This window comes from Dermochelys coriacea, chromosome 8, assembly GCF_009764565.3.
Source record: "Dermochelys coriacea isolate rDerCor1 chromosome 8, rDerCor1.pri.v4, whole genome shotgun sequence".
In the NCBI taxonomy this organism is placed as follows: Eukaryota; Metazoa; Chordata; order Testudines; family Dermochelyidae; genus Dermochelys; species Dermochelys coriacea.
Genome location: NC_050075.1, coordinates 18,813,800 through 18,828,198, shown reverse-complemented (window position 1 = coordinate 18,828,198; position 14,399 = coordinate 18,813,800). Strand labels below are relative to the sequence as shown.

Here is a 14,399-nt window from a genome sequence, read left to right as displayed (position 1 = left end):
TCATACACACTGTAAGGAGAGTGATCACTTAAGATAAGCCATCACCAGCAGCAGGGGGGGGAAAAGAGGAAAACCTTTCATGGTGACAAGCAAGGTAGGCTATTTCCAGCAGTTAACAAGAATATCTGAGGAACAGTGGGGGGTGGGGTGAGGTGGGGTGGGGGGGAGAAATAACATGGGGAAATAGTTTTACTTTGTGTAATGACTCATCCATTCCCAGTCTCTATTCAAGCCTAAGTTAATTGTATCCAGTTTGCAAATTAATTCCAATTCAGCAGTCTCTCGTTGGAGTCTGTTTTTGAAGCTTTTTTGTTGAAGGATAGCCACTCTTAGGTCTGTAATCGAGTGACCAGAGAGATTGAAGTGTTCTCCAACTGGTTTTTGAATGTTATAATTCTTGACGTCTGATTTGTGTCCGTTCATTCTTTTACGTAGAGACTGTCCAGTTTGACCAATGTACATGGCAGAGGGGCATTGCTGGCACATGATGGCATATATCACATTGGTAGATGCGCAGGTGAACGAGCCTCTGATAGTGTGGCTGATGTGATTAGGCCCTATGATGGTGTCCCCTGAATAGATATGTGGACAGAGTTGGCAACGGGCTTTGTTGCAAGGATAGGTTCCTGGGTTGGTGGTTCTGTTGTGTAGTGCGTGGTTGCTGGTGAGTATTTGCTTCAGATTGGGGGACTGTCTGTAAGCAAGGACTGGCCTGTCTCCCAAGATCTGTGAGAGTGATGGGTCGTCATATGATGTGATATGCCATCATGTGCCAGCAATGCCCCTCTGCCATGTACATTGGTCAAACTGGACAGTCTCTACGTAAAAGAATGAATGGACATAAATCAGACGTCAAGAATGATAACATTCAAAAACCAGTTGGAGAACACTTCAACCTCTCTGGTCACTCGATTACAGACCTAAGAGTGGCTATCCTTCAACAAAAAAGCTTCAAAAACAGACTCCAACGAGAGACTGCTGAATTGGAATTAATTTGCAAACTGGATACAATTAATTTAGGCTTGAATAGAGACTGGGAATGGATGAGTCATTACACAAAGTAAAACTATTTCCCCATGGTATTTCTCCCCCCCACCCCACCCCTCACTGTTCCTCAGATATTCTTGTTAACTGCTGGAAATAGCCTACCTTGCTTGTCACCATGAAAGGTTTTCCTCCTTTCCCCCCCCTGCTGCTGGTGATGGCTTATCTTAAGTGATCACTCTCCTTACAGTGTGTATGATAAACCCATTGTTTCATGTTCTCTGTGTGTGTATATCAATCTCCCCTCTGTTTTTTCCACCAAATGCATCCGATGAAGTGAGCTGTAGCTCACAAAAGCTTATGCTCTAATAAATTGGTTAGTCTCTAAGGTGCCACAAGTACTCCTTTTCTTTTTAGATTAGAATATGTATGCAGTGTAATCAACAGTGAAACAAGTGATCATACAAATCACCAAAAATTGGTCAACAAGTAAAGGTGGCCTTAAACAAAAGATCAAGCATGACTGGGTAGGAAGCCATGGGAGGTAATTAAGAGGTAGAGTTAATTATTATTGGTGGTGGTTAGTGTTTCATTTTGGATATATATTTATAATGATTCCACAGCATCCAGTACTTCAGTGAGGTAATACAAATTTATATCACAAAGATGTTTAAATGCTTCAGTTTCATTAGAGCTCCATCCTTTTAGTTTTAAAAACTTTATTCTATCATGTGCTGCAGTCTTTGGGGTATATTCTAATCTTTCACCCTCCTAGCTCTTGTTAATGTCAATCTTTTGTGTCTTATTTTCATGAAATATAATCTCATTGACTCTTGTGATGTATGCAGTTATGTGCCATTAACTGAAAGGAGATCTTGCCATTCTGTTTACTTTAAATGTAGAGGATTCTAACTTCTGCAGGGCACCTGGGTTTCAGACCATATACAGAATGTTGCGGAGAGACCGTCTATGTGCATGCTCGCTCTCTCTCTCTAATTTAATAATTGTTCTTTCTTTTGTCCGTTGTTTTCCTTAATCTGAAATGAAAGTAACCTAGCGTGTAATACATGTTTTGATGGACTCAATAATATAATGGATCCTTTTCATCTCTCGCTATCATAACCTTCCAAGTAAATGAGATATTTTATACTTCAGAGGGGTCTGAAGTTATTTTTTTCTAGTTGCAGAGACAAGCACATCAACAAGGGTATTATAAAGGTACCAGACAATTACATTTGATGTACCGCATTGTCTCAAACCAAATTTCATTCTGGAAAATATAAAACAAATTTTCAGGAGTCCTGCTTCAAATTGGTTTAATGGGGATTAGCAACTTGGAGAATCCAGGAGAATCCAGATATGTGCAAAAGAAAGAGGCAGGATTTCCCCAGTTCTCTTGAGGCATCAGGATCCACAGCATAGAGTCATCATGACTTAAAAGTATCAGCAAGATTAGAGGAACTTCTCCAGATTTGACTGTGGGTGATGCCACTGGAAAGAGCTATATGTGGTAGATGCTGTTGTCTTTAAAAGGCAGCATAATGAGATTTGGGGCTGCAGTGCTCTGCATTTGTGATCTATGTATAACAGAATAGTGGGTCATAGGCTCTTAGTATGTAAATCATGTCTTATTTAATTATTCAAGTTTAAAACATACAGATAATAAGGAGTTTTCCAATGGAAAACAATATATAAATAGCAATATTTAAATTAAAATGACCACAGTACATTCAATTGATCTTTCTAGTGCCTGTAAGGAATACTTTGTCATTGGGATGCTATTGGATTCAAGAAATCTGCCATTCCCATTGAATTTGGGACTTTTATTACATGTGCTTGCATAGTCTGTGTTTGCCAGGTCATCCAAATGTGTAACTGATAGCTTAGAATCAAACATTTAAAATGGTGAGTAACAGTCTGCAGGCTCATTGCTTGGCTCTGAGCCTGGCCTGTTGTTTTATCATGTTGGTTTCCTTTTTGTGTTACTTGCTAATTAAGCACAATGCACCTCCAGATTTTTGCATGTGAACTGACATGTTATTTGTTAATGGAACATAAAAAACTGAGCACAAACAATTAAATAGATTCAAACCACCATAGGGTTACTGATATTTTTGTGTCCAAGGTTTAAAAGGTAGGATTGATCTCTTTCTTGGGAAACTTTTGAATCTATTTTATATTTTTAGTGAAAAGGACTTTTTTTTCAGTCATATACAGTGGAGACTATTTTAATCCATAAATTTGTTGTAAAAGGGGAAAGATTTTTGTAAATGTCAGTGCCATAGACAGGACTGCTGGGTTCCTTCTGCTCCAGCTCTGACTCTGATTTCCTGTGTGACCTTAGGCAAGCCACTTTACATTCCTTTGTAGACAATATTTCGGAGAAATAGTGAGGCTACCTTCTGCCCTCTTCTGAAGCTGTGATGGGAATCTGGGCAGCAGAACTGATACATTTTCAGTGCACAAAAGTGGGGAGAGTACGGGCTGGATGTGGAAGCTAATTTCTGTGCAAGCTCTAGTGTACAGAGGCAAGTGGAAGCAAATTTGTTGTTTGTTACATGAGCATAGGATCTGCTGTTGCATTACTCTTTCCATCTTCCCTCCCTATTGCATGTCAACATCCACACAAGTTACATCATCTACTCAACTGCCAATGTGGAACAATTGCTCTGCAGTGGCAGTGAGATGGGAGGTAGAAAGGGAAGATTCTGGGCATCTGTCCAGAACTTAGCCTGGCTACTTTGGTTTGCAATTGGGTTCTGAACTCTTATTTAATCCTTATAAATCCACTATTATCAACCAGACTGATATACTAGTTTTGTTAGGGGTGTCTTGCCCAGAGGACGAACAGTAATTTTCATAATTTTGCAGCCCTTTCACTGGAGTAGCTAAGAGTTTTTGACACCACAAGGAAGTTGAAAACCTGATCATTGTTCTAACTAGTTAAGTGTTGAGCACTATTGACTTAATCAGCCTCCCTTTCAATTTACAGTTTGAGCAAGTTTGATATAATATTATTAATTTTTAAAACAAATGTCCTTGGTTTTATTTATTTTTTATTTCATTACCACTCCTCTTCCTACAAACCTTTTTCAAGATACAGTTTAAACTAATTTTCCCCCAGATAATGGCATAAATAATTTCTCAGACAGGACTTCCTTAGCCCAGTCCATTGATCAAGTACAGTAGGTAATTTCAAAGTTGGCAAAGCTAAACAAAGTATTGCTACTCTACTTCAATTTTGTCAGGAAAACTGAAGGTAAATTTCTGAGTTTAACTGTGAGGGGAGTGAATGTGAGAATGAATACCATCATTAGTACCATCATTCTTTTCTGGATTTCCAATACCCTGTGTGAAATAGAATGCAGAACCCATTTCTTTGCATAGTTACGGTCTGCTTACTGCAAATTTGTTCTATTATCAAAATTTACTCTGAGTGTGCACAGGAAGTCCAATATGTGGACATAACCATAGGACCCTTACTTCTTGGCTGAATCCAGAGATAATACTCAGCAAAATTCAGAACTCTAATATTCCTCCTTACCTACAAGTCTGTATGTCCCACATCAGTGGGAGTTCTGCATACATATGGATAAGAGAATATTACAGTTGAGATTCAAAATATAGCTCAGAATGCAGACAACTTTGACTTAACCTTCTGAGTAGGCGGTAAAGAGCATGAAACACAACATGTTTGGCACATTTATACCACCTGGTAGCTTTTATATTACCAGTAGTTCTAGTATTGACTTATAGCTTCAGAGGAGGATGTTTAATTTCCCACTTGCATAGTTACTAGAATTTGTGGCTGGAGGGGTTAAACAGGAAACTGAAACACATAAATTAAGTAGTGGGTGGAGGCCTACTCCAGCCAGTTAACCATGCTTTAACATGTGCTTCCGGAAACCAGTAAGCACCCCTTTCCCCCCGCCCCTTGATATAAGCCATTGCTAGGGTTAATAGTGAGAAGAAAGACCATGTTTGAAAAATTGCTGTATCTGATTCTTCTTACACTTACACCACTGTACAGTGGATGTACACCAGTGTAAGGGCATGGCTACACTGCAGATATAAAGCGCTTTGAGTTAAACCCGTCTTTGGAGAGCGCAGTAGGGAAAGCACTACAGTCTGTCCACCCTGACAGGAACAAGCGCACTGGCATGGCCACATTTGTGACACTTGCAGCGGCATTTGGAGCGGTGCATTATGGGCAGCTATCCCACAAAACACCTCTTCCCATTCCAGTGCTGTGGCTTGTGGGAAGGGGGTGGGGGGGTGCAGGGCATTCTGGGTCTTGTCCCAATGCCCCGTGATGCATCAGTTCGCATCCCAGCAATCCCTGTGCTTCCATCCACATTTGGCACCATCTGTCAACGCTTTTTGTACTGCGCACTCTGTCTTCTCTTTCGGTCTGGGGGAATGGAGCCCAAACTGCTGAGGAGTATGCTGATGAGTCTCGCCAGCACATCATGTTTGGTAGTCGAGTTATTCCTTATGATCCAAAGTGACAGTGATAATATCACTCGAGTAACACATATGACATGAAGAAAAGGAGTACTTGTGGCACCTTAGAGACTAACAAATTTATTAGAGCATAAGCTTTCGTGAGCTACAGCTCACTTCATCGGAGTTTGCTTGTGGCATTCATGGACATGCTCACCACCGTGGAACGCTGCTTTTGGGCTCGGGAAACAAGCATTGAGTGGTGGGATCACATCGTCATGCAAGTCTGGGATGACGAGCAGTGACTTCAGAACTTTCGGATGAGAAAAGCCACTTTCATAGGACTGTGTGAGAAGCTCGCCCCCACCCTGCGGCGCAAGGACACAAGATTGAGAGCTGCCCTAATGGTGGAGAAGTGGGTTGCTATTGCAAGCTGGAAGCTGGCAACTCCAGACAGCTACCAATCGGTTGCTAACCAGTTTGGAGTAGAGAAGTCGACCGTTGGAATCGTATTGATGCAAGTTTTCGGGGCCATTAATAGCATCCTGCTCAGAAGAACCATGACTCTGGGTAATGTGCATGACATTGTAGATGGCTTTGCACAAATGGGTTTCCCTAACTGCGGAGGGGCGATAGATGGCACACATATTCCAATTCTGGCACCAGCCCACCTAGCCTCTGAGTACATTCATTGGAAGGGGTATTTCTCTATGGTTCTCTAGGCGCTTGTGGATCACTGTGGGCGTTTCATTGACATTAACGCAGGCTGGCCCAGAAAAGTGCATGATGCATGCATCTTTCAGAACACTGGTCTTTTCAGGAAGCTGCAAGCCGGGACTTTTTTCCCAGACCAGAAGATCACCGTAGGGGAAGTCAAAGTGCCCATTGTGATCCTTGCAGACTCTGCTTACCCTTTAATGCCGTGGCTCATGAAACCCTACACAGGGAGCCTTGACAGCAGCAAGGAGTGGTTCAACAACAGGCTGAGCCAGTGCAGGATGACTGTGGAGTTTGCTTTTGGCCATTTAAAGGGCCGCTGGTACTGTTTGCATGGGAAGCTGGACCTGGCTGATGACAGCATCCCCACGGTTATATCCACGTGCTGTACCCTCCATAACATTTGTGAAGGGAAGGGTGAACGATTCACTCAGGAACTCAGGTTCAACACCTGGAGGCTGAATTTGAACAGCCAGAGAGCAGGGCTATTAAAGGGGCCCAGCGCGGGGCTGCAAGGATTAGGGATGCCTTGAGGGAGCAATTTGAGGCTGAAAGCCACCAGTAAATTTCTGGTGCCCTGCACGGGAGTGAAGTGCAGTGGTTCCAATGTTAGTAGGAATCTGTGTTTGCTACACTGACTTGCAGTGCCTGTTTCTTTCCTGAGCTAAGGTATCTTTTACTTTATGCAATAATAAAGAATGCTTTCAAAGCCAGAAAATCCATTTATTGAAAAGAAAATTCATTTATTGAAAAGAAACACAACTGCTTGGGAAACAGAAAGGGCAAGGGGGTGGGGTGGGGAATGGTACAATCACAGATTCATGTATGTCCGGTTATCATACTCAGCCTTCCTGTCTGGAGTGCTGTGCAATGAGTGCTGCACTTCAGGATGGCTATACTGCATGGTGATGGGGGTTGAGTGCAGTGGGTAAGGGTCCTAGTTTTCAGGGCTGGGTGGTGAAGCTACAGGTGTTGGAGGCAGCTGGTGGCAGTAAGAACCCCGATGTTGGTTAAAGTGGATTGGAGGTGACATAGGGACACAAGGGAAAGAGTTTTGGGACAAGGGCTGCAGGGAGGGTTGGGCATGAAAGTGCTCCGCCTGCATGGCTACTAGCGCCTGGATCTAGTCTGCTTGGTGCTCCATTATGCTTATCAGACAATCCGTGCTTTGCTGCCATACCACCATGCTTTTGTGCCGGTGCTCCTCATTCTGTTGGCAGATCCTCCTTTCACTGTCCCATCACTCCTGCATTTTCGATTTTCATTACTTGAATGCTGCATTACTTCATGCAACATGTCTTCCTTGCTTCTATGTGGCCTCTTTCTGATTCTTTGGAGTCTTTTGGCTGGTGATAATACGGATGGCTGAGATCTCAAGGTTGCATCTGTAAAGGCAAAATGCAATACTTAACAGAGGCAGCATTGTTCACACCAGACAGAACAATGATTCCCCTGTACTTAAGGGCAAGCACAGTCTACACAATAGCATAATTTGCTCATCCCAAAGCGAGCACACTTAACCCACGGGAGCCCCAAAATGGTGAGCAAGCACAGGATCAAGTGTGACTGATTGTTTCATGGCTGTACTGTCTGGGTTTCTGTACCTTGGGGAGAGCCAACTGCGGCAGGGGGCCCCTATACTGAACACTGTCCCCACATTTTCCACAGGAGTTCGTCCTGGAAGATATCTCGCTGCTGAGGGTGACCTGGGAAGTCAGGGAGGATCTTCTACTGCAATGCAGATTCCGCCCTGACCCATATGCAGCTTGCCTGTGTGCAGCAATGGTCCCCCCCGCCCCTCATGGCACAATGGCACGGACAAGTTAGCCTTACTGGAACAAGGAACACAGTGACTTTCCTGAGAAATCTGTGCAAGCACATTGCCCAAATTCTGGATAAGACCTTTGAAGAGATCACTGAGGCCAATTACCATGATGTGAGAGAGCACATCATTGCCCTATTCCACATCTAGGCATGCATGCAGCCCTAACCCTCCTCACCCCAAGAGCCTGCACCGAATAACTTCCTTCTCAAAATAAAAGCCGCTTACCTGGAACCTCCTCTAGTGTTTGTCCTTCCCCAAGCACTGGCCGCCGCAACTGGCTACCTTCCTCCTGGCTTGACAACAGTTCCTGGCTGCATGCATCTAGGGATTCCGGGGTGTCTTCCTCCACCTCAGCATCCTCCCTCCAGTTTTGCTGCTCCTCCTCCTGCCTTGTTGAACTGGGCTCTGAAGTGTCCATGGTGGTACTTGGTGTGGAGGTGGGGGTCAGCCCCAAGTATCGTGTCCAGCTCTTTGTAGAAATGGCAGGTCGCAGGGGCAGCACCGGAGCAGCCATTTGCCTTGTGGGCTTTGCAGTAGGCATTCCGCAGCTCCTTCACTTTAATCCTGCACTGCAGTGCGTCCCGGTCATAGCCCCTTTCCATCATGTCCCTTGATATCTGCCCGAAGATATCGTAATTCCTTCGGCTGGAGCGCAGCTGGGACTGGACAGCTTCCTCCCCGCAAACACTGATGAGCTCCAGCACCTCGCCATTGCTCCATACTGGGGATCACCTGGCGCATGGAGGCATGGTCACCTGGAAAGATTCGCTGAGAGCACTCCACGCCTGGCTGAGCAAACAGGAAGGGGATTTTCAAAATTCCCAGAGAATTTAAAGGGCGGGTCTGATGGTTGGTCACCTGAGGGCAGGGCAGTAGAGTTCAAAGTGATGTCCAGAGTGGCTAGAACAGGCATTATGGGACACTTCTGGAGGCTGATCAAAGCACACGAACAGACCAGGGCATCCACACTGGCGCCGCGGTGCTCCAGTGGGGGCGCACAAAACATTATTCCACTTGCCGAGGTAGAGTACCAGGAGAGATCAGCCACGGAGTCAGTGTGCTCTACGTGTCTTGCCAGTATGGATGGGTAGTGAGCTAGTTTGCCCAGGGCTCCTTTAATGTGCTGTAACTCGCAAGTGTACCTAATCCCTAAGTAAGAGCAGAATCAACCCTTCTGCATGTAAGTTAAGGCTTCTTGGAGAACTGGATCTAAGACTTCTGACCACAGCCATTTATTCTAGCATTGATTCTGCAATATTTCTTAGACTAAGGCTCATTGGTGTGTGTTTGTGTATGAGAGAGAGAGAGAGAGAAAGAGAGAGAATCTCCCTACTTACAGCTGTAAACACTATGTTCAGTACTATTTTTAGGCCTAGGCCCTAAAGCTGTACACAGACTGATAAGTCAAAGGGACTTCTTAGCTGTGGGGGATGCAGAGAAACAGTTCTAAAGCACCACAGTTTCACAGACGGCCCTAATAGGTGCACCTGCACAACTGCCCACACCCACTTGCACTTGGCAAAACGCACATTGGCATCTACAAACAGGGAGTTAAATGTACAATTGCGTGTTTTACATGGAGAGATTTTTTTTGCAGGCTCAATTAGGTCCAGATTCTGCAAACACTTTGTCATGGAAAGTGTCCTGTTAGAGTCAATGGGACTATTTGCAAAAGGACTAAAATCAGGCTTTTTGTACTTATTTCCAGGATCTTCATAGCTTTACTTCTCTGACTCAGTCAACCTTATCTCCTATTGTGCTGTATGTACCGCCTTTTGCTCTGCCAGTAATGTCAGCCTTGCTTGCCTGTTTATCTGCTTCTCTCCAAAATATTTCTGCCCTTTCTTTCAGACTGCTCCCATGCAGGGAACGCACTTCGTGTGATGAGCTGCTAAACCATCATCCTCAGTCCAATCTCTTTTTAATTTTCACTTCTTCCATGAAGGAAATTAGCCATCTAAGAAATAAATATTCCTCAGATATAATTAATTAAAAAAATTAAAAGCCTTCCTTACTCCATCGTGCCATGACTAGTACTCCCTGAATAACCTGTAATCCTTCTGATGTGACCCCTACACTTCAACCCCATCCCCACCCGACTGTCTTATTACTCCCCTTCACTATGTCATATCTAATATTAATTTGTAAACTGCTCAGGGCAGGGATCATGGTTTTTATCTGTTTTAGGAGGAGCTCAGTTTACACGGTTGGACATAGGTAATAGGTATATTTGCTAGTACAGCCATTGGACCCTTTGTTAAAAAAAAAAGAAAAGAGAATTGTTAAAACAGGATGCATTAAAATGATGCCCACTGTGTTTAGGTTTTGAAGATTATACGGAATGTTTCACTTACCTATCACTTTTAAGCAAGGTCTCTGTTAACTTGTTATCCAAAAAATAACATATAATTTCCTAGGAGGTTGGATAGACACAGGGATTAATAATTGGATATAAAACCTTTCACTTTAAGGTTGTTCAAATCTTGCCCTCCAGCACCTATTGAAATTAATGGAAAAACTCCCATTGACTTGACTGGTCCATTGTATGTAGTGAGCAAAGCTGGTGGCCAGTTGAAATAATCAGTGCAGGTACCAGTAGACAAAGTTCCATATCATATTAATCATGGGCATAATCACCAATCTAGATGTCAGTGGGTACACCTATTCTGCAATAAAAAGCATGCAGCACTGAATCTCAGATTCTCTGTCAATTGATTCAGGCTTTTGGGGTTCGGGCTGCGGGACTAAAAATTGTAGTGTACACATATACGGACCCTGGCTGGAGCCTTGGCTTTGAGACACATCTACCTTGTGGAGTTTCAGAACATGGGCTCCAGCCTAAACCTGAAAGTCTACTCTGCAATTTTTAGCCCTGCATACTGAGCCCCATGAGCCTGAGTCAGTTGACCCAAGGCAGCTATGGCCTTGCCAAGACATACCCAGGCAGGTTTGTGAGTGAATGTGAGGAAGCCTGCATTGGTCCTGTCCATACAATGCATCATGTGCAAGAACTCATCTGTGGGTTGACTTCAATTTCCAGTATTGCCTATCTGGCATTTTACATGAGAATTTAGATTCGTTTACCGAAATAACAGATGACTTATTATATGTGCATAAAGTTCATTATACAAGCTTTCTTAGAGATGTTTGCATATTAGAGCCACAGAAACCTATACTGATATAGGTTTCAGAGTAGCAGCCGTGTTAGTCTGTATTCACAAAAAGAAAAGGAGTACTTGTGGCACCTTAGAGACTAACAAATTTATTTGAGCATAAGCTTTCATGAGCTACAGCTCACTGCATCTGATGAAGTGAACTGTAGCTCACGAAAGCTTCTGCTCAAATAAATTTGTTAGTCTCTAAGGTGCCACGAGTACTCCTTTTCGTTTTATACTGTTATAGTATCATACTGTATCAGCCAAAGAGGTACTGATATACAGTATATTATATGTAGGATGCAGCCACTTATTTTAGTATTGTGAGCTTGATCTTGTGAACTAAGTAAGATGATATCTGCTTTGGGATGCAGTGCTGGTGAATCAATAAATTGCACTCTTCCTTCTGAGTCAGTACTGAAACCAATGTCCGTTGGTGTTAGATGGTGCTATGTTGCTGGAAGTGCCATCTTTCAGGTGACACATAAAACAAAGCCCTTCAGGCCACATGGGCCAGATTCTCTTGCCTTCACTAGCCCTTTTGCAACATCATGCAGATTCACACATATACACAGTGTGAGAGTATGCCACAAGTTGGTGGGGTTACAGTCAAAATAGGGCACAATAGTGCTCTGACTCTTCACAGCTGTTGGACAGCTTTTTAAGGACCATTACCAACTGACATAGTTTAGCTGAGGCCCTAGGCTGCTCTAATTTACACAGAGGACTGGGCTGGCATAAAAGTGGCCCCAAATCCAGGGAACACAATGACTCATTGGCAATTCACAACTATCTCCACACTTTGCTGTGCTCCATTAGGGAGGGTGGGCTCAAGATAGAGCCTAGGCTTTAATGATCACATGGAACTATTTATAAGAATGGAGCTAACTTTCCCCTGTCATTTCAATTGGATGTGGCATTCATCACTTCCTGAAATAAACTGTTGTGTAGTGTTGTTGTTTGCTGTTAAAACAGCTGTTTTGTTTCACCCCAAAAGTGCTGCATTTTCAGAGTGGTGAGTGAAATGATCTTATTCTGCAGTTCATATAGGAATGTATAAAGTGCTCTGGGATGAAAAGTGCTCTATAAATGCAATATATTATTTGTATTTTTGAATCTTGTTTCTTGTGACATATTTGCTGTAGAAAAATGGTTCTAAAATTGTGGCCTGCAATGCACTTTCACGTGATTCTGTCACAATGAAGTAGCATTTGTCAGTCTTCGCATTACTTGTAGCCCAGTCCTGGAATTTTTTTGAGTTCTCAGAGATTTTTTTTAACAAACTAAAATAGAAAGAAAAACATGTTTCTCCATGCACCTGCACAACTTCTTCATGTCTCTTGCTTGTCTTTGTATAAACACAACCATGATTAAATTTGCTGATGACAAGAAAACTGGAGATCCCTCCACACAGGTGGACAGGACCAAACTGCAAAGTGACCTGGAATGATCTGAGAAAAGGAGGGCTGCAAGCAACAGAGGCAGTTTTGGTCCTAATAAATGCATAATCCTATACCCAGGGAGAGGAAATAAATAGCAACAGTACAAAATAGGCAGGGTGGCAGGACATAAGAAGCTAACAGCATATGAAAACAAATCTTTTTTTCAGTTTGTCCTCTCAACACAGTTCTTACATTACTTTTTCATGTAACCAAGCAAGCTACTGCAATGAAGCTGTGGACAGGGAATGCACATATCTGTGTGAATATCTCTGTTTTAAGAAATGGTACACAAGGTGAACAAGTGTGAGAAGCACTGATCTAGGTACATTGACTTGAATGCTGGAGGCCTCCAGGATCAGTTGGATGCTTAAGCATTTGAATTACAGCACTGATTGAAGAGAGTCAAGGGCACAGTAAAAGGTACTTTCTTAATATGGTTTAATTTTCATAATGTGGTTTCTAATAGCCCTTTTAATATCCCTTGGTTACTCCCATGTCCTAAATTGCTGTAAAATATTAACCAAATGTCTGACTGCTCTGAAAGCATCTAACAGTACTCCCATGTGTGGGGAAGACAATGGGCTTAGTTTGAGATTGCTCTCACTTTTATTGAAGCATTTGTGACGTTACATTCGCACTGAAAATTGTTTGGTGCTGAAATCACTGTTTTGTGTTTGTGTTTTGCAGAACGATAAAATAGAAGCTAAAATTAGTGTGATCCTCAAGGCACCAGTTATCACCAAACCTAGTTACATTCCCCTTCCCACCTCCCCCTCAGATCCTTTGGGCTGGTTGTCTGCTGTATGTACAGTTTGCAAAGCACTTTGGAATCCTTTGGAATGAAAGGCTACATATAAATGTAGGATGTTTTTATGCTACAGCTACTCTTAAAAACTAAAATGCCTTTTTTTATTCTACTATAGTTTAACCCCCACTCCCAGTTCTTTAATCAAACAAGGGCAAATACCATTTCAGTGCATCCTCTTTTATTATTCTTAAAATCCACATCTTCCCTGGGTGATTTCTTTTAACAGCAGCCTATCCCTCAGGTGACAAAGTTGTACAGCCTTGATTACATTAAGATCTTTACCCCGAATGAGACATGGTCACAGAGTCTCCCTGCTCCCAGACGCTGCTGGTTTTCTTTCTAAGACAAACAGACCCAAAGGAGAGTAGGATGTTGCAGGCAGTGTTGTTCAGGGTGTGTGTTTACAGGCAGGACTGACTTAGTCAGCAAATCCTGCTCTGATGAGCTTCAGCCAATGAAGAGCCTATCCCCGCTTGCTTGGGGGCTTCAGAGTTCGAGCAGCATGCATGCAGAAATGTGAGGCGGCTCTCTTCCTGCTGCTGATGGCAAAATGGGGTCCGGTGACAGCGATTACTTGGGTTTCCCAGCTCTGCAGACCCAGGAGGGGTCCTATAACGCACCTCCCACGCGGCCTGCCTTGAAAGCAGAAGGACTCCTCATGGATTGAGGAGACTTGGTTTATTTTAATTTTTTTATTTATTTTTTTGGAAGATGAAATGCTTTTCTCGTTACCTGCCTTACATCTTCAGACCTCCGAACACCATCCTCTCCTGCAGCTGCCACACAGAAGGTACAACCCAGTGGACGGCTGGTGGGAGGAGGAGGGGAAATGTGGGTAGGTGGAAAGAAAGTGGGCTGGGAACATGACTGCCCCAAAAGCTCTGCTGACATTGCCTTTTTGCAGCTAATACATGACAGAGATTGCTGGCGAAAGCCTGTGTGTGCTAGACTTAGAGATCAGTTCAGCCTTGTGGAAAGCAAGGAAAAACTGTTATTAGCTAGCCATTTATCGAGATGAAGACTGA

At 43.3% G+C, this 14,399-nt stretch overlaps 1 protein-coding gene across 3 annotated transcripts in view; it reads left to right on the top strand.

Annotated features, from left to right (window-relative positions):
* PPP2R2B (protein phosphatase 2 regulatory subunit Bbeta) overlaps positions 1-14,399 on the top strand; it is a 253,503-nt gene that overhangs the window by 2,775 nt on the left and 236,329 nt on the right. The window contains exon 1 of one of the 3 annotated variants that reach the window (XM_038413478.2): positions 13,779-14,164. The exons of the other annotated variants lie outside the window; for them this stretch is intronic. Coding sequence (XP_038269406.1) covers positions 14,086-14,164 — 79 coding nt within the window. The 5' untranslated portion in view covers positions 13,779-14,085. Of the gene's footprint in view, positions 1-13,778; positions 14,165-14,399 lie in introns of those variants that run through there. 3 annotated transcript variants of the gene reach the window in all.